At 60.0% G+C, this 24,247-nt stretch overlaps 1 protein-coding gene across 6 annotated transcripts; it reads right to left on the bottom strand.

Annotated features, from left to right (window-relative positions):
• Positions 1-1,329: 1,329 nt before the first annotated feature.
• On the bottom strand, positions 1,330-22,127 carry C3H15orf39 (chromosome 3 C15orf39 homolog). 6 transcript variants are annotated; one of them, XR_010839726.1, is made up of 7 exons: positions 21,945-22,100; positions 15,789-18,660; positions 13,696-13,875; positions 6,352-6,527; positions 5,324-5,439; positions 2,367-4,358; positions 1,330-2,268 (listed from the first exon to the last, which is right to left on the bottom strand). XR_010839726.1 is itself a non-coding variant. In XM_067029365.1 (4 exons), exons 2-4 carry the CDS (start codon positions 18,608-18,610, stop codon positions 6,517-6,519), a joined length of 2,961 nt encoding a protein of 986 aa, XP_066885466.1. In that variant the 5' UTR covers positions 18,611-18,660; positions 21,945-22,100; the 3' UTR covers positions 5,016-6,516. The 6 variants fall into 6 exon arrangements, 3 of the variants coding, with proteins under 3 accessions (XP_066885466.1, XP_058914868.1, XP_058914866.2); XR_010839724.1 differs by having other exon boundaries at positions 1,330-4,358; positions 15,841-18,660; positions 21,945-22,108; XR_010839725.1 differs by having other exon boundaries at positions 5,324-6,527; positions 15,841-18,660.
• Between the last annotated feature and the right edge of the window lie 2,120 nt (positions 22,128-24,247).

Genomic DNA, 24,247 nt, shown 5'->3' with positions numbered 1-24,247 from the left:
ACACTGGTGATGATAGTCCTGCCAGGCCCGACCCACTGACTGCCAGGTGGGTGCCACCTTCTTCAGGGCCCCGCCGGCCCGAGCCCTCGTGCAGGACTGTGTGCTCCGGGGTCTGCATGCCCTGCAGGAAGCTGAGGGCCTCTCCGTGGAGATGGTCAGCCCAGATGTCGGTCAGTGCCTCTCTCCTGGCTTCCCTCTATCTTTGTCATCCAGCCATTTGTATCCTCCCTCAGGCTCGTTGCCTTGCTGTCCCTGCTTGCCCTGATTCCGAGGCCTGCTTCCCCCTCCTGCCCTGCCTTCTTCCTGGACTAGCCCACAGCTGGCTGCTCTTTAGGGTCCAGGCCCGGCTCCTCCTCTTCCCGGGAGCCCTCCAAGGTGGCCCCAGCTCTAGAGATCTATTCCTGTAGCACTTTCTGGGCCAGGACCCCTCGCCTGGGACTTCTCCACAGGCCTGGCTTTGCCTTCGCAGGGGTCTGTGGTCTGGAAGAATGCGGACCCACCCAGCCATCATCTCCCCACTTTGTTCTGAAGTCTCAGGTCGGCTTCACACCTCCATCCCCAGCTATGCTGTGGCGCTCATCATCCTGGGGCTCCTGCTTATTGCACTCACCCTTGTCCTGGTGAGTGTCTGACTGGGCCAGGGTCCCTTTCCTGGGAGACAGGCTGGGCCCTTGACCCTCTGAGTCAAGCTGAGGGGTCACTCCCCACCCCAGGAACTGAGGGGCTTCCAGCCAGGGAGCTTGGCCTGACCCCACCCTTCCCGTCCCAGGTGCTGATGCGGAAGACCTACTTCGGAGTGTCCAGGTACAGAGGTCAGTTCTTCCTGCTCCCCCGGGACGTTTACTCTGGATGGGGTCGGCCTCCCAGCCACCAAGGCCTCGTGTAAACATTTCCCAGTGGGTGTTGACAGAGCCTGGGCGGTACAGTCACTGTGCCCCAAAAGGTCACCCCCTCTGTCATGGGGGGGGGTGAAGCCGGGGTGGTCCAGCAGAACCGTCTAAATGTGCTCCACTTAGCCCCAGGAATGCTGCAGAGGGTGGGTGGACAGAGGCAGAACTTAGGGCCCCACGTGGCCAGGAGAGCTGGAGCAGGGAAGGAGATCTGGGGAGGGGAGCTTGCCTCGACCACCGACCACCGGAGGGCCAGGCAGCAACTCCTCCACGCCCCGGAAGAAGTGGGGACACGTGCCCCAACTCAGTGTCCCCTTTGACCCCAAAGCTAGGAGGACGTGGGGGAGGGCAGGTAGCAGCATTCTTGTTCCTGACTCCTAGCTTTTGTCCTTTCCCCACCCCCCAGACGCCCCTTCCCGCACTCCAAACCCCTCCTCCTGCCGCCCCCGCCCCCAGCCTTCCACAGTCAGCGCCTCAACCCCAACAACGGGAACCAGAGCAGCAAGGCACCACCTGAGGTCACACAGCAAGGGGGGCTTCTTCCCTCCTAGCTCATCCAAGGACTAGACTCCCAGGGCCGCGACAGAGGCAGGGTGGGGGGACAGTGCCTCACCACCCACACCAGGGACACCAGGCGTGCTCCAACCACGGTGGCACCCACCTCCCCCTGGAAGGTCTGGGAAACTACTCGATACCATCGTCATACTCAGGTCAGGCTCTGGGGAGCGGAACAGGGCAAGATGAAGGCCTGCAGAAGATGCGGGCGGGGGAACAGAGCTGGCGCCCTCACACCTGGCCTGACACGGTGGTGGGGCTGGAGGTATCACTGGTCTCAAGCCAAACTCCGGTCCTTTTGGGGTATGGAAAATTAAATGACACGGCGCAATCAGAACCTAGTACAAAAGACTGCTTTTGTTTCTAGGCAGTCATCCAACATGAGGACACAGGAGAGATTCAGAGCAGAGCCCACAGGAGGAGGAGGTGGGGGCAGAAGACTGACAGGGTCAAGGGTGGAAATATGGGGACCCTTGGGAGCGAGGCCTGGTCCCAGCCCCACCTCCGCCTTAGGGCCGGCCACCCTCAGACCAAAGGCCTTGGGGTGCTGGTGGCCGCAGTGAGGCCTGGCTGTGTGCCAGGGAAGGTTGCCGCGGGGCAAGCCGGGCTCAGAGAACAGACCGCCTGGCTGGGGAAGGTCTAGGACGGAAGCTGAGCTGACAGCCTCTCAGGGGCGGAGGGTGGGGCTTTGGAGGGGGAGGCAGCTTTCCTGGACAACAGCCAGGGAGGTGAAGGCCTTGGCCCACAAAGCTCCAGAGACTCCTGGGCCCCCTGGGACGTGAGAGATTTGGTAGCACAGGGCGATGGTCTTTGAAACCATGACCTAGAAGGGAAGGAGACTCAAGTGTAGTCTTACCTACAGAAGAGCCGGCAGGCCCGGTGAGGGGACCCAGGAGCCCAGGGCCCAGACCATGGGCTTACCTGGCCAAAGATAGCAGCCAGCACCAAGATGCCAGAGACGGTCAACAGGAAGGTCACCACGTAGAGGTTGACTATAGCTGGCGGCCGATTCCTCTGCACTTCTGGAATACTTAAGCTTTCATTCATACCCCTGAAAGGCCCCCGCCCCCCAAGCCTCTACCCCTTGGTACCCGGAAACTAGCCTGATATCTGCACCTATCTTGGGTCAGCCCCCTCTCTCCACGACTTCTGACTCAAGGGCCAGGGCAGGCCAGGGACTAGGAGGCGGCCCTGCAAGATGCTCCCCCAACCGTCAGGATGCCTAAAACATCCCAGCTAGTGTTTTTCTTAGGGAGGGAGGGTTATGCCAGCCTTGTTCTCCCGAGCTGCCCCCCTTACCATGAGAATCCCTGTAGGCGATACAGGAGAGAAGGGGGTGGGATAAGCAGAAAAGAGCCTGAGGGCCAAGGCTGGCCAGTGAACACTGAGCCCCTCTTCTCTTCAGGCTTTGGTCGCCTGGCCCTCCACAAGCCAGGCTGTCGAACATCACGTGAGGCCTTGCATGAAGATACAGTTCAGACACACCCAGTGACTTCTGTGGGTTTGAAGGAGAAGGTACAGGGGAGGGAACCCACACATGGGGACCTAGGTTGGTCTCTCTGGAGGTGAAGGGACAGTCCCTGCAACACGTAAGGAGAAAGGGTCTACCTGGCAAGGTGAGCCAGCCATGCGGACACCAGGCTGGACAGACATCACCAGGGTCTACAGGATGGCAGAGGGGCCTGGCAAACCAGCACCCTCATGCAGACGAGTCTTTCCTAAGCAAGTCTTCCCCATGGGCCAGACGGGGCCTGCAGGACACTTCCCACGGCCCACCGTTACATGGACCTTAATTCTCAGCAGCTCTGGAACTGCACAGTCCCATTCTCCAGCTGAATAAACAGAGGCTCAGAGATGAACATGCAGTGCTACCTTGATCACTCCGCTGCTGCCTCCTCCAGAACTCAGTTCATTCTAAAAACCTAACACTCATCAAGCACCTGTGAATAGGTGCTATTATCCCCATCTCGCAGCCGAGGAGAGGGAGGCAGAGGAGTTAAGTGACTTGCCCAAGGTCACAGTCACAGGGCTCCAGAGCCTGCATTCTTGACGACCACAGGCCCACAGCAGGGCGGTGCTAGCATCTGCACCTGAAAGGTGGGAACTCTGCTGCTTTCTTACGCCCACCCAGAGGACAGGGCGTGCAGCTCCAGGTTTTGGAAGGAGGCAGTGCAGGAAATAAGCCGGCCCATTGGGCCAGTGGTTCTCCAGGGTCTGAAAGGCAGGGATAGTGCTGTGAGCCACTCCCCCACCCACCCCAGCGACACTCACTGGGAACCTTGAATCAGCACCTGCCAGAGGGCAGGGAAGGGGCTCAGCGCCCGCTGCACCAGGACTGGGAGGTGGGCAGGGATGGGCACTCTGCCTCCAAGCAGCCTCAGGTGGGTGAGGGAGGACCAGATCTCTTGCCTCCCCTTTTACCCCCACCCCAAGGTGCCCTGCAGGGGAGAAGGGGCATCTTCCCACCAGGCCATTGCTCAGATGGAGAAGAGCCTATGGGAACCATGGGGGCTGCATCCTAGGAGAGCATGACCTCCTGGTTAATCCAAGGCCAGGCCCAGGCCTACCAAGGTGGCCACGTCTCCAATGAAGGCCTGGTAGATAAGAGATGCAATGTCCCTGAGCGGTTCTATAAACTTCCTGTTAAGGACAGACGAGGAAATGGGCAAGACAGTCATGTTCAGTGACAGCCTGGCAGGTAAAGGAGGGGCCAGAAGCAGACAAAGGTCAGCTGGGCCTAGACCTGGCCCCTGGAGGGACAGCAGGCTCGGGGAGGGGTGTCACTCACCAGCCACAGTGAGGGAGCTCAGGTCCATGAGCAGCTGGGCAAGGCCATCAGCACCTGGGGACTGTCTGCCGGACCTGGCTCTGCACTCGGGCTTCTGCCTGGAACCACAGGTGCCTGACACTGGCCTGAGGTAGGGAGGGTGGCAGGAGAGGCACCTCAGCACGGGGGCGGGGGGATGCGGTGCCCAAAAGAGACTACTAATACGAGCTTAAGCGAGTGTCATCCTGGGACATCTTGTCCACATAAGTCAGACCTTATCCCCCACCCTCAGCTCACAGTCTGGTTGGGGCTTGACAAACAGATGTCAGTGCTGTGCAGAGGGAGCCTAACCAGCCTGGGACATCCAGCAAAGATGTGTTTTGAATCTCCCAAGAAGATTCATACACAACAGGAGGACCCTCAGGTCCAAGTCCAGGGCCCAAGAACTATGGGCTGGCTGGAAGGTGGCAAAGCGATGGCCAGAGCCTGTCTTGGTGGGGCAGCCCTGGGGATGGCTGTGTCCGGCATCCCCCAGGGCTAGGATAGGGGACTGCCCAGGGGAGGGGTCTGAGGAGCTCTAGGGAGACAGACTCAAGGCGTCCTGGGCACCTGGATCAGGAAGCACGTGAGGGCACCCTGCCCAAGGCCAGGTAAGAACCTGGGGGATGCCTTTCTAGTCTAAGCCACTCATGCTGCAGCCCAGACGCCATCTCTCCTCAAACAGGAGATGAGTTGGCAGGGAAGGCACCCTATTCCCTCCCTCCCTCCTCCCCCGCCAACCAGATGTGAAGGAAGGTGAGAGGCTGTTGCAGGACCCAGCCTGCCTGGGTTCTCTAGCACCTGGAGTGGGTGGGGAGAGACAGTGCAGCTGAGTGAGAAGAGCCAAGGTTCCACTGCCCCCTCCCTGCAGGGTGACCTTGGACAAGCTGCTTGCTAGCTCTGGGGACAGGAGACTCACAGGGGAAGGGCCAGGTTTGGAGGTCCTGATCCTGGAGCCCAGAGCTACCCTTAGAGAAGACAGCCTACGGAGCCTTGTCCTCCCGATTCTGCCCCTGGCCCCTGGGAACAGCATCCTCCCAGCTCAGAGGCCCTGGAGGTGGAGGGGCTGCACCTGATTTCAGATTGCTCCATAGGTGTGAGTTGGCCTTCGTCCTGAGCAGGGGGCTGATCACACTATCACCCAGGTGATGGGCGGCTTCTCAGGCTACAGGTGCTCCGAGATATACCCTGCAGGGCACAACACCGGGAGGGTGTAAATACATTGAACAGGGCCCCCAGGCCACTCTGGGCCAAGAGCTGAGCTCTGCTTGGCCATGGTGACTCTGGCCTGCGGCAACCCCTGCTGGGCCTCGGTCTTCCCTGCTATCTCATGAGGATGTCGATATTGCCTTGGAAGGCAAACAAGGGCAACCTTAGCTCCCAGCAGGCCCAAGACCAAAGGAGGCAGGGTTCTGGGTTGTTCTAGAAGGTGAGGCTGGGGCAGATGAGGGCCTTGCCCCGAGGGAATCACAGCCATCTGGGTCCTAGTCTAGACCCTCATAGGCCATCCCATAAAACCCAACCCTAATATGAACCCCTACGGAAAGCATTAAAGTGCGGGGGCAGGAGGGTGGGGGAGGACCCTTCAGGAAAAGGTTCCTAGGCCTAGGGGAAGGTTTGAGCTGGGCAGCAGGGCAGTCAGAAGGGTAGGTGACAGGCATCCTCACAAGATCAGCCAGGGAACCCAGGAGGGACAAAGGTGTGGTGGTGGGCATGTTCCAGAAGAGAGCGGGCATCGCCCCACTCACCGCTGGGGCTGAGTGAGGCCAGGCCCGTGCACCAGGGGCAGCAGGTACCCTTGCGCTGGCGCGCCTTGGCTACCACGGTGCTCGGGAAGTCTGAGTTGGCGAGCAGAATCTGCCTCCAGCCTCCACCTGGCTCTGCACCCACACTGACCTCTGGCTGCAGGGAGCCAGTGCGGTGAGGACTCAGCTGGCGCGCTAGCCACCACTGGAGGCCGGGGCCCCTCCCCAGCCTGGAAGGGGCCTGAGAGGTGGGTAGGGCCCCTAGGCTTAGCAGCCCACGCAACACCATGGAGCCGAGAAGACTTACAAGAAACAGACTGGATTTTAGGAAGCAGGGATGGAGGACAGCAAGCACCTGAACCGAGGAGAGGGAAGCCTCTAAGCGTGGACTCCATCGGGCATGACCACCTGGGAAGGGCTGGGCTCGACTCCACCATTAAGATCTGGGGCCTTGGGGGAACCGTCCACCTCGCTGCCTCAGTTGGCCCCCTTTGCTGAGGAAAGGAGGGATAATTGCCTCTCACATGGAACCTAGGACAAAACAAAGTGTCAGTCCCACATGGGTACATTCTAGGGAGGGAGAGGCCAGGGGCAGCATTGTGTGTGCTTGGGGCAGGGTAGTAGATACGGAGAAAACTGCCTTCTTTGAGGGCCTAGGAGAAAGGAAGATAAGCAGAGAGGAACTCCCAGAGATTCTGTCTCAGGCCCTTTTCCAGCCACCCTCTAAGCAGGCTCAGCCATAACTTGGGTGACACTGTTCTTACTGTCAGTATGATTTCCAGGCCGAGCTGGGGGTGAGGGAGGAGCAGTGCATAGGTGATGTGCATGAGACAGAAGTGGAGAGGAGCAAGGGAGCCTTTGAGGCCAGGCCTGGGGCTTCCGACATGGTACCTGCCTTGGGCACAGGCCGTGCTGGAACAACCTGCCAGCTGTGGCCTCCAACTCAAAGGTATCCAAGTGCCAGGCCAGGACTAGAGCCAGGCTCCCCTCAGGGGCAAGAGACAGAGTGGGATGGGACATAGGACACCCAGCCATTATTGGGGTTTGGGGCCTGCTGGCCAGATGGAAAGACAGAGGGACTCTGCTTGAGGGAAGGACTGGGGCCTGGACCACTCAGACCTACCTCTGTGACAGGGGCAGTCCCATCCTCCAGTTAGTCTCCTAAGCTGACCAGAGGGGACCTGTAGTCCCCCCAAAGTCCCCACCCCCTCCCACCCAAGTGGGCGCCATAAAAACGGGGGCAGAAACACCAGGCACTCCCCCCAGCTGGCTGTGGCTTCCTGTGGTGGTCTCCAGGACCCCTGAGTGAGTCGAGTTGGGGGTCCCAGCAGCCAAGGTGGGAGGAGAGCTGGGTCCTCCCAGTGGATACTGGATAGGCACACAGCAGAAGCTTAAGAGCTGGTTCCTCAGGACTGAGCACCGCTGCCCAGATGTCCTCAGAGACACTCCTGCTGCCCAGTTCAGCCCAGAGAGCCAGGGCCTGGTGCCAAGCAGGCTCTCTGCTTGAGAGGAACGTCCCAGGGGTCATTACACCTCTCTGCCCAGAGGCTCAGGTGTCCAGGCTCTGGGTGGGCCAGCAGTCAAAAAGGGGGCCGTGGGTCTTGGGCCCTGGTGTGGGTCCCCCAGCAGTCAGAGGCCTTGGTGGCCACAGAGCCAATGGGTAAGGGAGAAGGGGGACTGGGCTCTGCCCCACTGAAATCGGTGGCATCAGGCTCCAGAAGGGTCCCTAGGAGGAAGACCAGCATGAGAGGAAGTATTGCAGAAACCTCAGGCACCTCCTCTGCAGGGTGGGCCCAGCTGAAGGGCCCATATCAGGAAGGTGGGCCCTGGGGCCACAAGAGAAAGGGGCTACCTGCTGATGCCGCATGGAAAGCAAGCCTGGTGTACAGAATGTGGCATCAGCTGAGCAGGGCAAGATCCCCCTGAGACAGGCTTGCACCTGGACACAAGCCTCCTCCAGCAAGAAAATACAAAGTATCAATATAAGGGACTAAAAATAACTGCTTGCATGTGCAGTTGGGGCAAATTCTGGACAAGGAGATACAAAGAGATCAAAAAGCCCAGCTGCCACTTCTCAAGTGCCTGGAGCAAAAGCAGGGTACTCGGCATGCCCCCTGCACACACCACCACCTACGGGGGTGGGCACATCACCGGAGCCACCCCTCCGGCCTGACCCCTGGACACACCCCCACATAAGGAACTGGCTCACCCCACTTCAGCTAGCGAGCAAAGCCGTGGAACCTGTCACTTGTCGCTTGTTCTCGCTCCCCCCCTGCTGCAGCAGGGGCTCGAATAAAGCCTTGCCTGGACTTCTTTTCTGGCCTCTGATCCATTTTTACTGATTAAGGAGGTCAAGGACCCAGTCGGCAACATCCCCACCAGTCCTGAGGAACGCTGGAAGAGCCCGGGATGCCAGGGGCTGGGGCCAGAGGTGCCCACAACCAGGAGAGGGGTCTGAGCTACCTCCAGACGGAGCAACACCAGGTCCGGAGAGGCTCCAAGCTGGACAACTGGCAAGGGCTGGGGTACCAGAAGCTGGGGGCCTGGGATGCACACTGGGCTGGAAGGCAGTGTGGAGGAAGCACCAGGCAGATCTGGTGGGGACCTGGTTTAGTGACTGGGACTCATGCCACCTGCTAGGCTTGGCTTTACCAGGGTGGTGGTGGACAGGGCTGGGGAACATGCCCCTGGAAGCTGGTGTCCGTGTGTCCTCAGGACCAACAGGTGGCAAGCTGAGGGGTGGCAGGGAAGGCTGGCCAGGGCTACCCTGGCTCTCCCACACTGAGGAGGCACCAAGCTTTGCGGAAAGGCAGGCAGGGCCCAGGACTGCCGGGGCACCCAGGCCTCCCCAAGCAGGGTCTCTTGCCCACTCACAGTGGATGGGAGCCCAGGCCTCACTGAGGACACTTCAGAAGGAAGGGCCAAGGCCTCAGCAGGCAAGAGGCTGGCAGAAGCCCCTAGCTTCTCTGCCGTGAGGCCCCAAGCCAAAGCCCCAGTCCCTCTGACAGCAGGGCTTGTGGAAGGGAGGTTGGGAGGGTCTGAGGACAAACAGCCGCCATGGAACCGCAGGCTGTGAACTATGGAGAGAGAAGACTGCCCCGGGCTCACCACCCCACCTGAGGAGGAGAGGGGCTTGTAGATGATTTTATCCGGTGGCTGGTGGAGAAAGGAGCAAGGCCCCCCGCCCCCCGCCAGGCCTAGTAATCATTGGACAGGCCTCTAGAGGTCCTTCCCAGGAGCCCAGGTTCTCGCTGCCCTGAGAAGACACAGGGGCCTGGGGGTGGGGTCCCTAGAGGACAGAAGCAGCGGTGCAGGAGGCAGAGTGACCAGTTCAGGCTGAGGCTGGGGAGGGGTGCAGGGGGTGTCAGATAGGGTGGATAGCTCCATCGACGGACGGGCGAGCCTCTGGGTGGGCAGCAGCTAGGACGCCCAGAGTTGGGGTCCCCAAGGAGGTAGCAGTGTACCCAAGGAGCCCCCCCATCGGCCTGCCAACCTCAGTCCAGCCAGGGGAGTGAGCGGAGGGGCTCTGCAGCCCCTCCCCTGCCCTGGGGCCTGGAAGGGCTGCATTAGATTGGGCTGCGGCATCCCCTGGGCCGGGGGCTGGGGGAGCTGCCCGAGAAGAGGTCCGGAGAGCACAGAGGACAACAGCCGGAGCAGAGCCCAGCGCTCACCGGCCGGAGCACCCCTGCGGCCTTCCTCACACCCAGGCCCTCCCCAGGCTTCTTCAGCTGGGGCCGGGCCTAAGGGGCAGCAGGCAGGGCTGGAGGCACCACTCCCACTTCCAGAGGGGCCTGGGAGGGTCAGAAGAGGTACATTCAGTCAGCTGGGAGTTGGGGCCTACTCCGTTTCTCCTGCTAGGGGCTGAGGGAGAGAAGCCCGGTCACTCCAACCCCCAGTGACAAGCCAGGGAGGAAGCTGTGGAGGTTACCGAGGGGAGGGGGTATCCTCGTACCCATGACCCCCTGCATAGCCTCACTCTCCTCCTCCCCACAACACCCGCCCGAGACAGAGCTTCCCCCTCACTCACCTCCTCGCAAGCTTAACTTCTGGCAGCAACGCTAGCTGGTTGGGCCCCTCCCCTCAGCCTTTTGTACTGGGCTGGGGAGCCAGGTGGGGCAGCCAGGGGGCAGGGCCTCACTCAAGCTGGAAGCTCACCTGAGTGCCCTCCTCCTTTTAACTTAGGGCAAGAGGTGCACGTGATGTCTAGCAAGCCCACCTGGGTGGGGAGAAAAGCCCAGCCAGGGCAGGTCTGGGCCAGGCCAACAGGGCTTGGGGCAGAGCCAGGTACAAAGGTTCCTGGCCTCCCCGCTGGCCCAGAGCCCTCAGGACTGGCTCTAGGTGTTAACACAGGCCCTGACTTGATGTGACCATCAGCAAGTTCCTGTACCAGTTTCCCGATCTGTAACCTAGAGGGAGTAGTAAGTAGTCCGTGTTACTGCAACACCTGATTCAGTATCACCTTCAATTAAAACCCAGGTTCCTGGGCTCTGCCCAAGACCCTTCTCAGTGGGGCCCGGGAAACCATTTCCCAGGTGATTGTTTGAAAAGCCCTGCCTGGGCGCAGCCCAGCCCAGGAGCCTTAGCCGGTTACAGGGAACGGTGGGGTCAGAACCGAAGCAGAGTGGGCCCCACTCCAGTTTCCTTGAGGGCTGGGGGGCACCCAGCACACTCAGCTCCACACCTCATCCCCCCTTCCTTGCCCTCAGCTCTTAGCTATCAATATCCCCACCAAAGAATGGAACAGGCTTTGTGAAAAACTGTGAGGGGTGGTAGCACTGCCTCCCTGACAAGTCCTGGGGCAGAGTTCTGTTCCCGTCCCTACCACCTTAGGCTGGGCTCCTTGGGATGCTGTCCTACCCCCTCCCTAACAGACCCCTCAGGCCAGGGCCAGGTCTCTCCCCTCAGACTGGGCTGACAGGACACAGTTATCCCAAGGGAGGCGGCCACCTCCCCCAACCAGCTCCAGCTCTGCACTGCTCTCACCCCGCCTCTGCACCGTTACTGTCCTCTAGGGCCCCAGGCGGACTCGGGTGCGGAGTCCTATCTCAAGGCCTCAGATCCTGCCAGGTAACTGCGCAAGATGCATGCCTGGCATGTGACAGGGACACAGTAGGTGTACAAGGAAGGCAGGAAAGGAGGGAAGAGGAAAGAAGGAAGGAAAAGAAAATAAAAAGTAAAGAAGGAAAGAATCAGAGCCAAATCCAGCAAGGCCCGGGTAGCCGGGTGGGTGAGGCTGGCAGGCTGCAGAAGCCCGGGGCCTGGGGGTTCAGAGTGACCTCACCTACGTTGCAGTCCTGTCTCTCCCTGCCTACACTAGTAGCCAGGAGTGATTCAAACTCTCCCAACACTTCAGCTTTCTGTAAACATGAACCACACCCCAGCTCTTTAGGTTGCAAGACAGACTGCGTTGACGTGGTAGAAACAGGCTGGATTTGAGCCTTGTTTCCAGGCCACGCCTCCTCCCATCTCGTTCCCGCTCTCTAGCCACACCTGTGTCCTCTGGGACCCTGCACATGCTGTTCACCTGACTCAGGAAGCACTTGGCACTCATTTACCCACATCTTCCTACTTGGCTCCAAGGCCCACTTCAGGCAGCGGCACCTCTTCTGGGATCCAAGGACACGTCCTCATACCCCGCTTAGGCCAGGCCCCTTCTGAGTTTCCATGGCACCCTTCCTCCAGGTTCTGCACTGCAGTCACCACACGTGTTGGAGTTACCTTTCTCCTGACCTGTCCCCTTCCCAGGCCAGGGGACTCCTCGGGCCTGTGTGGATAGAGTACTGGGGGAAATGGGTCTACACAAACAGTGTAGCTGAGCTCAGGGAAGACCCACAAATATTAGGATCGATGCTGGTAGGTGTGACCAGCCCTCACAGACTGGCTCTGGCCAGATGGAGTGGGAAACCACGGCTGGGAAGCAACCTCAGCAGCCCTAAGAACAAACCTCTGTGGGAATACATGCCAGCAGAGGCAGGGTGTCTGGAGGGAACCTAAGCCCAGCTAAGGTGCAGAAGGGGCCATCCCTCGGTGGAGAGATGGGGACAGCTCTGTTTTACCTAGCCTTTGGCAGGCACATCCTTGGTCCTGGCAGAGGGGCACACAATAGGGGCTGGTGACCAGCATTTCTCACTGGGCAGTGGGCTACAGACCAGCAACCACCAGGACCCACATGGGTCTCAGGAGGGAGAGGCTTTGCCTGAGCAGGGAAACGGCTGCCCCATGGGCATGTGGTGAGGGCCCATGTGGCTGGAGCTAGTGGGCACAGCATGCCTGTCGGCCTCAGCATCTTCTGGGCTGGGAGCAGGGAGAGCTGCAGCCTCTGACTGAAGGGCTAGCGACGACATCACCTGGCGATGACATATGAAATCTATGACCTCTCCACAAGACAGTCAGGCCCCAGGTCCAAACACAACCCAAATGCCTTCATGTTTAATGGCCTGCCTCCAGGGCCCACAGCCTTATTACAGACCCTAACTAGGCTAAGGGCCCAGCTTGTCAGCCTCTGGCTCAGTTCAGCACTCTGCAAGAAGGTAACCCCACAGCAGGCCTGGCTGATGGGGCCCTGGCTTGGGGAGGGCCAAGGTCCTTAGTCAACATCTTCGGAGACCTCCCAGGACTGAGCTGCCCCTCAGCCTGTCCCTTTTTTAGTCCCTGAGTCCCTGCAGCTGCTTGGCTTCCGGCAAACACACAACTTTCCTGGGAAAATGCACCAGGTTGGGGCGGCACCTCAGGGAATTCACTGGTGTCAATTCAGCACAGGCCGGGGGCTCCCAGGGGTGAAAGCAGCAGGCCCAGGACAAGGATGCCAGCCCCAGGCTGTATCCCTGCACCCCCTGTAGCAGGGGATGGGAGGGGAAGGCTCCCTCAGGGAGCTCCAGACTCAGGGGTTAGGGCCCAACCCCAAATGCTGGGGCTGTATGTAGCGCTAGGCTTTCCTGGGAAATGACTCTAGAATGTGTGTGAGCCATATACACTGGACAACATACCACTCTAAGATGACCAAGTCCTGTGATACATCAAGACTTTCTAGAGGAAGGTTCTGTGGGCCTCAGCCTCCTATTCTGGGCCCTGGCTGAGATCTAGGCTCCTGTCCTGGGCAGGAAGCAGAGAGCAAACCGTGATGGGTGTGTGTCAGGAATCACCCCACAACAACCCTGTGAGGTAGGCTGTGTTGTCCTATTTTACAAATGGGGAACTGAGGGCGCAAGAGAGGAAGTGGCCCGCCCATTTACACAGCAAGGAAAAGGAGCCAGGATTCAAGCCCAAGTCTGTCGGGCTCCAAAGCCCACACGTTTTCTCTAAGGAAGAAATAGGAAGTAGTCCTTTCTTATAAAGGCCCTCAAGTTAAAAGTTCAGGGGCTCTCAGCCCAGCCTGGGGTGGGGGGCGGGGGCAGGGTAAGAGCTGGAGAAACCCCAAGGCCATGTCCATTCCTGGCCCTCAGCAGCTGGACAGGCAGAAGCAGGGCACAGAGAGTGATCCCCAGATCTCCAAACAGCAGAGGCGACCAAGGCTACAGCTGATGGCTCTGGCTGCCCAACAGCTGGGGGCGGGGCGTGGTCCGGTCGGGTCCTGAGGCCTTGTGGCCCCAAGTGGGCAGAGCCAGGCCATTGAGCCAGGCGGATTCGAGCAAGCTGCGGAAGCGCGCCCTCATCACGGGGCCGGGCGAGCTGGCACCAGCAGCAGGGGTGGGTGAGGCACCTCGGGACCCTCCTCCAGCAGTTGCCTCTGCTTTCTCCAGGCCAGGGGTTGGTGGCTTCCTCCCCGGCTTTTTGGCTTTGGGGGCAGACAACTTCCAAGCCAGGTCTAGGCTCTCTGGCTCCTCTCTGGCCACGGTGGGCTCTGAGGAGGGCACAGATCCAGCCTCAGTGTCAAGGTCACCTAGAAAATGAACAAACCGTCAGGCTGCAGACCCCCAACCCCCTCAAGTCCCATCTCCAGGCCTCCAAAGCCATCTAGACCAGTGGCTCTACTGTCCCAGGTCAGGGCGGCCCTGGCCGCCCAGACATCATGACCCTTCCCAGCATGTGCACACTGGCCAGACTGTCATGCCCGTCAAACCGAAAGGGTGTGCTTCTCCCCAGGTGATACCAGCACTCTATCTAATGAGGGCACCTACCAGGAACCCGTTGGGTGCAAGGACAAGAGGAAAGGGGTTCAAGAGGCCAGAAACCATTGGTCTGATCCAAAGGCTCACTGAACAGGTGGGGAAACTGAGGCACAGAGAGAGAGGACCCTGCCACATACAAGGGTGCCATCATTCTTCTGCCACATTACCCCCAGAACCGAAACAAGAGCCAGGCAGAGACTGCCCAGAGAGCAGTGCCCGGAGGGAGGGAGTAGAGGAAGGGGTGAAGGGAATGGGAGGAGGCTTCTGACCAAAAGCACACCTACCTGGAAGGGAGGCTGTCAGGGGAGCACTGTCTAAGGACACCACTGAGGAGTGGCCCCATAAGGATACAGGAGGCAATGGGGACGGGGGCACCAAAATGCAGCCAGTGGTGGGAAGCTGGGCCCCAAACTCTCGTAGGCTTGGTCAGAGCAGGAGGGGTCTGTGATTTGCCTGTGACCCACTGTCCAGCGGATCTGTCCCTCTCTGGGCCCCAGAGAGCCCAAATGTATAAAGAGAAGACTGGCTGGGGGGCTTGTGAGCGAGGCATGACACCCACCTTCACTCTTTCTTACCCAGGAAGAGAATGCTTGTACTTGCATTTTCTTTGCACCCCATTAGGGCAAATGCCCCAACTTTGTAAGTGCTCAGCAATGCTCATCACCCACACCCCAAACTCCACATCAGCCCCTCACTGCCTCAGGCCCCCCTCTCCACCCCGATATGGGAGTCTGGACCAGGTAAATGCCCAGGGCAAGGCTGCCAGGATGGGGAGAGGACAAGAAAGTTTCTGTGGAGACACAACCAGAGGCCTGGCAGACGTAAGGCAGGGGGACTACAGAGCGGGCCTCTGGCCTCAGTACCAAATGTTCTGAAGTAGGACAGGCAACGACAGACACCACTTGACACCATCACCAAAGCTGCGGCTGAAGAAGTGTGATCCTGATGGTACACGCCATGAGGCACTACAGCCACTCCCGAGAGCAAGGTCCAGCTACCTGAACTGACGCAGAAGATGCTCTCGGACACAAAACCAGCACATTGGAGAACACCGTGCACAGATTATTTGGTAGGGAAAAGCAAACCACAAGATGACGCTCCGACTTACAGGCAATTTCTGTGTGTGTAAGTATCTGGGAGGACTGGGGAATTACACATTTAAAAGTGCTCAGGGAGGGAGGGTGGGACCCCTCCCCCCTCCCAGGTTTGGCGTATGAGGTGCTAGATGAGTGCAGCTCACTGAGACGGGAAAGACTGGGGTGGGAAGTGAGCTCAGGGGAAAGGTCAGGAGTGTGGTTTGGGAGGAGTTAAGGGTTGAAGAGACCCCAGGTGCAGAAGCCCAGCATGCAGTCAGGTATTTGGGGCTTGAGCTCAGAAGAGGGGAGGCGGGGCGAGACAGACACAGGGGGAGATGACCTCAGACAGGCACAACGGAGGATGAGGGGGGAACCTGGGAGGATGCTGCGCCAGGGAAGGACAAGTTTTCCTGGGGACAGAGCAGTTGGCATGTTCAGAGACTTAAAAAGGAGGCTGTGCAGGCGCTCACTGATGCGGGAGGTGAAGAGGGATGGGGGTGTCCACAGAGCCTACCCTGGAAGGCCAGCCCCCTCCCTAGGCACGAGCTCTTTCCAGAGCCCGGGAATCCCTCCGCCCCTGGCTGTGACCACTCACACAGCCCACACACCTGTCACTCGCTCACACAGCTCCGGTGGCTACTGGGGCTGCCCCATGCTCACCCAGCTGGCGGCGTACACAGTCTCGCCACTGAAGGCCCAGCAGGTCAGGGTAGATGTCGGGCAGCTGGCGCAGTGCCAGCAGCTTCAGCATGCGCGACGTGCAGCCGTGCAGGGCGCGCTCCCGCAGGGCCCGCTCCTCCGACAGCGTGGTGGGCCGCAGCTCCACGCGATGCTCCTGCAGCACGTGGTCCACGGAAGCGGGTGGCAGCCGCGGGAAGAGCCGCTCCTTCACCAGGTGGATGGGCACGAAGATGGCCCCGGCCCGCACCACGTGGGGGAAGGGGCACTGCTGCGTGCACACGAAGCTCTGCAGCTGGGACAGCAGCTTGCCCAGCAGCCCCTGCACACCCTGGCAGTCCTGCCACGCCGCCCGGCCCCAAGGCCCAGACGTCTCAAGCCACTCGCGCAGCTTTTCCGGCGGGGAGTGGGCCACTGAGCCCGAGATGGCGTCACACAAGGAGGCATGCAGTCCTGCAAAGTGTTGCTCTGGGGAGTCTGCTGTGGCGGGAGTAGAAGCTGGAGCGGGGCCTACAACTGGAGCCGGAGTCGGAGCCGGAGTCGGAGCCGGAGCTGGAGCCGGAGCCGGCGATGGAGCCGGAGCAGGGGCCGAGGCGGGGGAGGTCATGGCTACAGCTGGAGGGCTGGGCAGCGCCAGGTTGAAGCAGGCCACGGGCAACGGCTGGGTGAGAATCTGTAGTCCAGCGGGCACAGGTGTGGGGGTGGGTGCAGGCTGGGCAGGGGCTGAGGTGGGCACAGCTGGGACCACGGCTGGAACCACAGTTGCAGGCAAGGGTGCTGGCCGGAGGATCTTGAATTTTCGGAACATGAAGGCCACAGAGCTGTGGAAGTTGGTCCTTGGGGTCGCCTCTGTGGTCACTGGCACCCCAGGCAGGTCTGGTACCTCTGTGACTACCTTTTTCAGGACTTGCCGATCTGAGACTGTGTCCCCCACACCTGGCATGTCGGAGACCGTGCTTCCCATGCCTGGCACATCCACAGCTACAGTGGGCTTAGCATGCCCTGCGGGATGAGGGACCTGGGTAAGGGGGGTCTCTGCCACGGTCTTCTTCACACTCAAGTCCAGTGCCACCTCCTCCTTAAGTGAGGCGTGCACTCTCGAGGGGGCTTCCCGGCCAGGCAGAGATCCCCTGCAGTCTTTGTCATGGCTCTCACTGGGGGCTGGGGCCGGGTCTGGCTCAGCTGTGGCCTCAGATGCCTGCACGTCCAGGTAGTCACGGTAGGGGGCCAGGCTGAAGACGTTGTCGATAATAGGCATGGGTGGGGAGCTGGGTGGCAGTGTGCCCTCATTCTGTGAAAGAGACTGGCGCTCCTGGGCACAGGGCGGGAGTGCCGGTGGGGTGCGTGGAACTGGACTATCTCCAATGATGATGGGTGCCCCAGGGTGCTCACCGAGCTGGGGCTGGAGCTGCTCTCTCCTGCAGCTGGGCAGCCACATCTTCTCCTCAGCTTCCTGCACTGGCTTCTCTGCAGGCCTTGCAGGCTCTAAGCATGGCTGGCTGGCAGGCAGAGGCTGGCATGCCCGCTGGAAGGCACCGGGCTGTGGCACAGCCTGCACACTGTTCTGGGGAGGTGGCGTCCCTCCGAGCCCTGGGGATGCTCCATAGAGAGAGAGGTCATCCCGGGCGTAAGGAAAGCCCAACGTCTGGGGGGCAAAGTCCACTGGGCAGCGTGGGGCAAGAGGTGGCTCCAGCTTGAGGCCTGGCGAGGGTGCTGGGAGGGGGGCAGAGGGGTAGGAATAAGTATCCAACCCCACTGGGGGCATATAGGGTGTCTGAGCTGCCTGCTGCCTCAGGTAGGGGCTGCTTAGCCCACCAGCTGGGTACACGGCCCCCTTATGGGCTCCCAGAGGCTGTGGGGGAAGCATTGAGCCATAGCTGCCCGGCTTCTCTGGGTGGCGACAGGCTGGAGGGCAAGGGAGGGCCTGTGTGGGATGGGGCAGTGGATAGTGGGTGGGCACTGCATCCTGGCAGGCTGGTCCCAGAGGTTGGGCCAGCTGGGTCCAAGGACTGGAGGGTCCCTCGGACAATGCCTGCTTGGGGTCCCCAGAGTAAGGACCTGCATACTTGGAGGCCAGGAAGCCCGTGCTGTGGATGGTCCGATACTTCTCCAAGAACGCCTGGCACGGGGAGAAGCTCACCGAGGAGTCTTTGCCAGATGTCCCAGCTGGCACCCCACGCAAGAAGGTGCCATCCAGGGACTGGCCCTTGCCAGGAGCTGGGGGCAGAGAACAAGATGGGTCGGCGGGGGGTAACAGGGATCCAGTCACCAGCGTCCAATCAACATCCAGAGGCCTCTTTGCTGCCCCTTCCCCCAGGCAGGTTGAGAGCCCATAACACAGAGGGTTGCGGTAGACAGGTTTGGGTGCCGCCAGTGGTGGGCCTGGGTAGGAGTGAGCCTGGGGACCGAAGGGTAGGAGCTCAACGGGGCCAGAGTCCTGTACTTTCTCGGAGCTTTCTGTGGGTGGGCGGTAGAGCAGGCAGCTGGTCAGAAGGTTGTCTGCCCGAAGTGGGGGTCCTGCCATGCTGGTGGGGTACAAGGGTGGATATGGGGTCCAGGATGCCAACCGCTCAGACCCTGTCTTCGGAGGACCCCCCATGGGGCAGGAGAAGTAGGCACCCTTGTAGCTGCAGGGGTCCTGGTTACCAGCAGAGGGGGGCAGGCTGTGCCCGGGCCCAGAGTCTGCCTCTAGGCGGGGCAGCTTGCCATACATCACAGGCCCCAGGGTCCCCAGTGGCCGCTTCTCCGCCATCACTGTGAAGGCTTCAAGCCCTCCAGGGCCCCAGCTACTCAACTGCTGACCTGGGAGAGAGAGGGAGAGGCAGGGGCTGTCAGAAAAACAGGTTACAGGCAAGCAACAGAAGGCTGTTGCTCTTACTGGCTCATTGCCATGCCTAAGAACTTGGCACTTAGTAAATGCTCAATAAAGACTGTATGGATGAATGAATGAAGGCATGAGCCAATTTTATTCTGTAAGCTGCAGAATCCTTTGTAAAATGAATTCTTGTACAGCAGCCCTAACATACCCCCGCGCCCACTCCAGGAGCCCCTTCTGTTCAGCTTTCCTCCACATGACTCCCAAGACCCCTTCCACAATTTCAGACTTTGTAGAAGACAGTCTGAGGATCGCTTCGCTTGGCTATTCCTCCTGCCCACACCTCACTGATGAGAGATGGGAGGAGAGGCAGGCTTCCTACCTCTCACTACAAGCTCTTATTCCAAGATGCCCTAGTGATCTCTAGATGCCTACAGCAGCCAAGACGTGGAATCAGGCACTGTCTACAAATTCAGATTTCCTGTGATACTCTAGATCTCACTTTTTAACCTGCCAGTCTCATCGAAAATAGCAGAGCCAGGCCTGGAACCCAGGTCCCTAGGCCCAGGAGGACAGATACTGGGCTTGGCTTTAGAGGGCAGTACCCCAGCACAACCCTTTGTATAAGCCCCACCCCACACCCTAGACCCACCCCAGACCCACCCCCCAGAAGGAGAGCAAAGGCCATCCAGCAGATGGTGCTGTGGCGCCAACAAGAAGCTCCCAAAAGGGGAGGGGAGGGGAGGAGAACCTGTGCCCATCCCAGCCCCTAAACTGCAGCTATTCCAAGAACATGGGGGCAGCACAGGACCATGGAGCAGGTGGGGAGGTGAGAGGATGTGAATATGCAGGGAAGGAGCTTCCAGGGGTCACAAAGTGCTAGTTGGCAATGACCCCCATTGTATTGATGGAAAAACTGAGTACCAGAGAAAAGACTAAGGTCCTCAAGCAAGGACAAGCAAGGGTTGGGACCTAGGCTCAGGGAGGTCAAGTGTGGCTTTCCTCAAGGCAGCAATGGCCCAGGAGGGGGTCATCTGAGGCCAGTCTACTAGGAACACATTGACCTGCTTCTACCTCCCCCAGTGCCCTGTTCCCCAAAACCCTCAGGTGGCTTAGAAAGGATGACTCAGCTCAATCTTGCTATCATTAGGCCATGGGACAGGTGTCACAAGTTTCACCAAGCCAAGACCAGCCCCCTCTCTCAGTCTTCTCCCTTCCGGCTGGCGGCCAACGACACCCACACACTCAAGACCAGCACATTTAGGGGACAGAAAAAGCCAAGGGTAATATGGGGGCCAATGCCTACTCTCATCCCAGCCTAAATGCACCAAGGAAGCCAGACACAACTCAGAAAGAAAGCTGTCTCATCTCCGGGCCAGAATCCAACACCTCAGGCCAGCCTGGAGAAGTGGATGCTCCGAGAAGACAGGAAGGAGCACCAGAGCAACAATACCGATAGCACTGCCCTATGACAGGGCCCTGCACCCCAAGGGGAAAGCCCCCACCCTGATGCACAGCAACTTTGCAAGAAGGGGTTGTATGGTTTGGGGAGTGCTGAGCCCCCCTGCCCTTGGGGAGCTCTGGGTTAATAAGTGCTGGCTCTAGTCTCACCTCCCCCACACACTCCTTGGGGCCTTCTCCATACCCACCCCCGGGCCCAAGAGCCCTTCTCTCCTAGACTCTGCCCATTGTGTGCCCTTGACCCTGGAGACTTCCTGAGACACCCCCCCTGGGACTTAGCCCAATAAAGGTGAGGCCACTTGGGACCCCCAAGAGTCTTTGGGGGAGATATGGGGGCTCCAGGGAGCCAGTAGAGGACTATGAAGGGTATGGGGGTAATATTACCTCCGGCTCTTAGGAGATGGGGAGAGCCCAATATTTTACACACTGCCTCAAGCGAGGCCCCTCTCCACTCTAAACGGTAGCCAAAATGTAGGTGCCTCCTTCCCTCACACACACGCAGCAAGAGGCAAGCAATTGTTCGGAGCAGGGCGGGACCCCAGGGGGCAGGGTCACATCACCCTATGGGCCACCGAGCTGCTTACTGGCTGAGGTTGCGTTTGGGCTGGGAGGACCAACCTCAAGCAGCGCCCAGAAGAGCCCACCACTGCTGTCATCCCTGCCCTAAGCAGCAGGGGGAGCAAACAGCTTCGTGGATCAATTCCCTCTTCCAACGCCTAAGGGGTCTCCGGATGGACGCAGGGCAAGACCAGGAAAAAAAGAGCGATCCTGCCCAGCTGTGGCCAGCGCTTGGACTCTCTTAGAGGACTGAATCGGCTCCCCTTCCGGTGTTCGCACACCTCCCCCAGCTGAGGCTCTGGGCCCTAACCACGCCGCATCTAGGGGCAGCCCAGGCTCTCGTGGTGGGGGAAGGGTCGCGGGACCCGCTCCACCCCCTTTCTCCTACCTGCCTGGCCCATAACTCCGGTGCCTGGGGCCCTCAGCCGACCTAGCTTTGGGGCTGCCGCCACACCCGACCCCGGCGGCTTCCGGGTGTCCCCATGCCCTGCCCTGAGGCGCTGGGGCGCACGTGCACCCCAGCAGGCCGATACACAGGCCGCCGCCACCCATGCAAACCCGTGCCTGCAAGTACGTGTCTGGCCCATATCTGCACACACGCCCCTCCAGAACTGCGTTCTCCCCTTCTTCGGGCCCCCGCGCACCCAGCCCCATGGACCGACACCCAAAGACTGGCGGGAGGGCGGGGGCAGGGGGCGGCCCGGCAGCAGAGTCCGGGCAGCCACCGCCTCGGGGCCATCCCGCCAGCCTGGGCTGCGGCCAGAGGGTGAGTCAAGCCGTAGCGAGGAAACCGCAGGGCCGCCCCGTCCCAGTAGGGCGCGTCCAGGGCCCCGCGGCGCCTCAGTGCCAGACGCCCCCAAGGCCAGCCCCCCGCCGCCCCCTCATCTCCGCCCGGGCAGTCCACGTGAGCCGGGCCCCGCGGGAGGCCCGAGGGCTCGGCCTGAGCTCCTCTTCGCCAGCCCCACGCCGGATCGGGCGCCAGGGCCCCGCCGGGGCTCCAGAGAGTTACCAGGCCCCGGGGGCCTCGAAGTCCGGGGGAAGTTGGGGCAGCGGCGCGACCCCTGCCCCGCAGCCCGCCAGCCGGGGGTCCGCGGCAGCCAGGAGCCACGCCACCTCAGCCCAGGCCCAGCGCGCTCCATCCCCGAGCCGGCCGGCAGGGGCGCCCTGGGACAAGCGCCACCCGCCCCTTCCCCACGCGCCGCCCGCAAACTCGGCCCAAGTTTCCGCGCCCGCCGAGTGGGCGAGCTCCTACCTGCAGGGCACCGGGGTTCCCGCTGCTGCTGCCCGGGGCCGCGGCCGCATCCTCCAGCGCCGCCGAGGCCGCGGGTCCTTGTCCTGCCGGGCCCTGCACGGGAAGTCGCGGTGAGCACCGAGCCCGGAGCCACCCTCCTCGCTGCCTTTCGCGCCGCCGCCGGGCGCCGTCTGCGGTCCCAGGCGGGGCGGGCTGGGGGCGGAGCGGGGGCGGGGCGGCCCGCGCTGTTGGGGCAGAGCCGGGCCGCGCCTCTGGGAGCTTGCGCTCCCCTGAGCCCTGGGGTGCGAAGGGCCTGCCTCTGCCAGCCCTCTGGGGACCGGGCCGCGGGCGCTGTGCACAGTCTGTACCCACCGCACTGTGCGAACCATCGCCTGGCGCGCCCATCCCACGCCTTCATTCAATCACTCCGTTAGATCATTCATTCATTGTCACTTTCTAGCTTTGCGCCGCCACTTGACATCATGAGCTTTAGTTTACTTATTTTAGTAAAACTGGGATTATATCATAGTGGTTGTGTCGTAAGGCTTAGAAGAGTTTGTATTAAAATATCTGGCTCTCAAAAAAATAAATAAAATAAAATATCAGGCTCTCTTGGGCTAGTACAGTTGCATTAGGAGGCTGGAGAAGGGCTCCGTAGTCTGTCCCCTCATCTTGGTGCAGCCAGTGAGGGCAAATTCCAAACAAATGTATCTCAACTCCTGTTAGGGCACCATACCTGTCTGAGGAAGGGGTGATTTCCCCATCCTTGGAGTGAGCCAGGAATGAGGATGCTGGGAGGTTTGTTAAGTGGCCTCTGAACCTTTAGGACAAATCTCCCTCAGTAAGACAAGCCTGAGCATGTGAGGCCTGGGCGGTGGGATGGGGTGGAGCATCCCCAGCCAGGAATGGTCTGTTACCAAGAGAGGGGCTGGAGTGGTGGAAGTGCTTTCTCTGTTTGCCCTTTCTGGGACACCTGATGTTGGAATGAGAAGCCCCTTGATGCTGCTACCTTCTCTGAAAAACCTGGTCCCTCACATTTCCTGGGCTTCCCAAGGACTGGGGACAGGTGTGTGCAGTGGAGGGAGGGAACAGGTGAACATGCCAAAGGTCAGAGCAAGTTCATGGGACAAAACCACCCAGGCCACTTGCTCAGATCCCAAAGGTCAGGCCTGCCTGAGTCAAAGGGCAGAGCAAGTGTAAGGCCACAGGTTACAAGAGTAAAGAAGCAGCTACAGCAGCTGGAGCTGAGCAGCAGGGGCTGGGCACTGCAGGGAGGAAGAGGAAGTGAAGATCACCTGGGGGCAGCAGAGAGGGAGTCACTTAACTGAGAGCTGGAGGCTCCTTAGAAATAGTGTTTGGAGAGAGCTGGCAAGCAGAGACTCAGAGAAGGTTGGGGCTTTCCCAAAGTCACACAGCAGTCTGGGATCAGGAAAGTGCATCTGTGTGCTGACAAGTAGGAGTCATGGCCAGGCCTCAGCTCACAGGCTGTTCTTCCCCACTTTTGCTCTTCACCAACCTGGCCTCCCCTCCATGACACCCATTCCCCTGCCTCTGCCCTGTAATTAGGGGCTGGGTGGAGGGCAGTGTTCTCAATTCTTAGGGTCCAGTCTCAGAACTCTCGGGTTGTATGCTCAGCGGGCTGGGTGTTCCCTTCAATCTCTCTGAGCCTGAGCGGAGCCCACCCAGGCCAGGATGAGCCTGGCGAGACCCCAAGGGGGCCAATTAAGAATCTTCAGCCCAGGAGTTCCCTGGTGGCACAGTGGTTAAGAATCTGCCTGCCAATGCAGGGGACACGGGTTTGAACCCTGGGCCCAGAAGATCCCACATGTCGCAGAGCAACTAAGCCCATGCCCCACAACTACTGAGCCTGTGCTCTAGAGCCCATGAGCCACGACTACTGAGCTCACGTGCCACAACTCCTGAAGCCTGCATGCCAAGAGCCCGTGATCTGCAACAAAAGAAGCCACTGCAAGGAGATGCACTGCAACGAAGAGTAGCCCCCACTCGCTGCAACTAGAGAAAGCCCGTGTGCAGCAATGAAGACCCAACACAATCAAAATAAATAAATAAATTTATTTATTTATTTATTTTTTAAAAAAAGATTTTGCGGCCCCATTGAGTCTTGTCTTAATTCAGAGACCACTTAACAAAGTATCTTCACTTAATCATTGTCTTCTCCATTCCTTTTAGGCATCACTTAGACACCTTGGACTACAAAAGGGATATCACGGGGCAGGGGACTTGGGAGCCACTTTGTAACTTTCTGAGACTCAGTTTCCTTACCTGCAAAACAGGAACCATGAAACCTGCCTCACAGACTTCAG

The sequence above is a fragment of the Kogia breviceps genome, chromosome 3 (assembly GCF_026419965.1).
Source record: "Kogia breviceps isolate mKogBre1 chromosome 3, mKogBre1 haplotype 1, whole genome shotgun sequence".
NCBI lineage: Eukaryota > Metazoa > Chordata > Mammalia > Artiodactyla > Physeteridae > Kogia > Kogia breviceps.
The sequence above is the reverse complement of the archived record's forward strand: the minus strand, read 5'-3'. Positions and strand labels throughout refer to the sequence as shown.

Coding starts and splice junctions, on each gene's coding strand:
- C3H15orf39 (XM_059058883.2), bottom strand. CDS start 18,610: ATGGCGGAGAAGCGGCCACTGGGGACCCTGGGGCCTGTGATGTATGGC. Junction 13,876..15,840: donor CTGTGTACGCCGCCAGCTGG/GTGAGCATGGGG, acceptor TTCATTTTCTAG/GTGACCTTGACACTGAGGCT.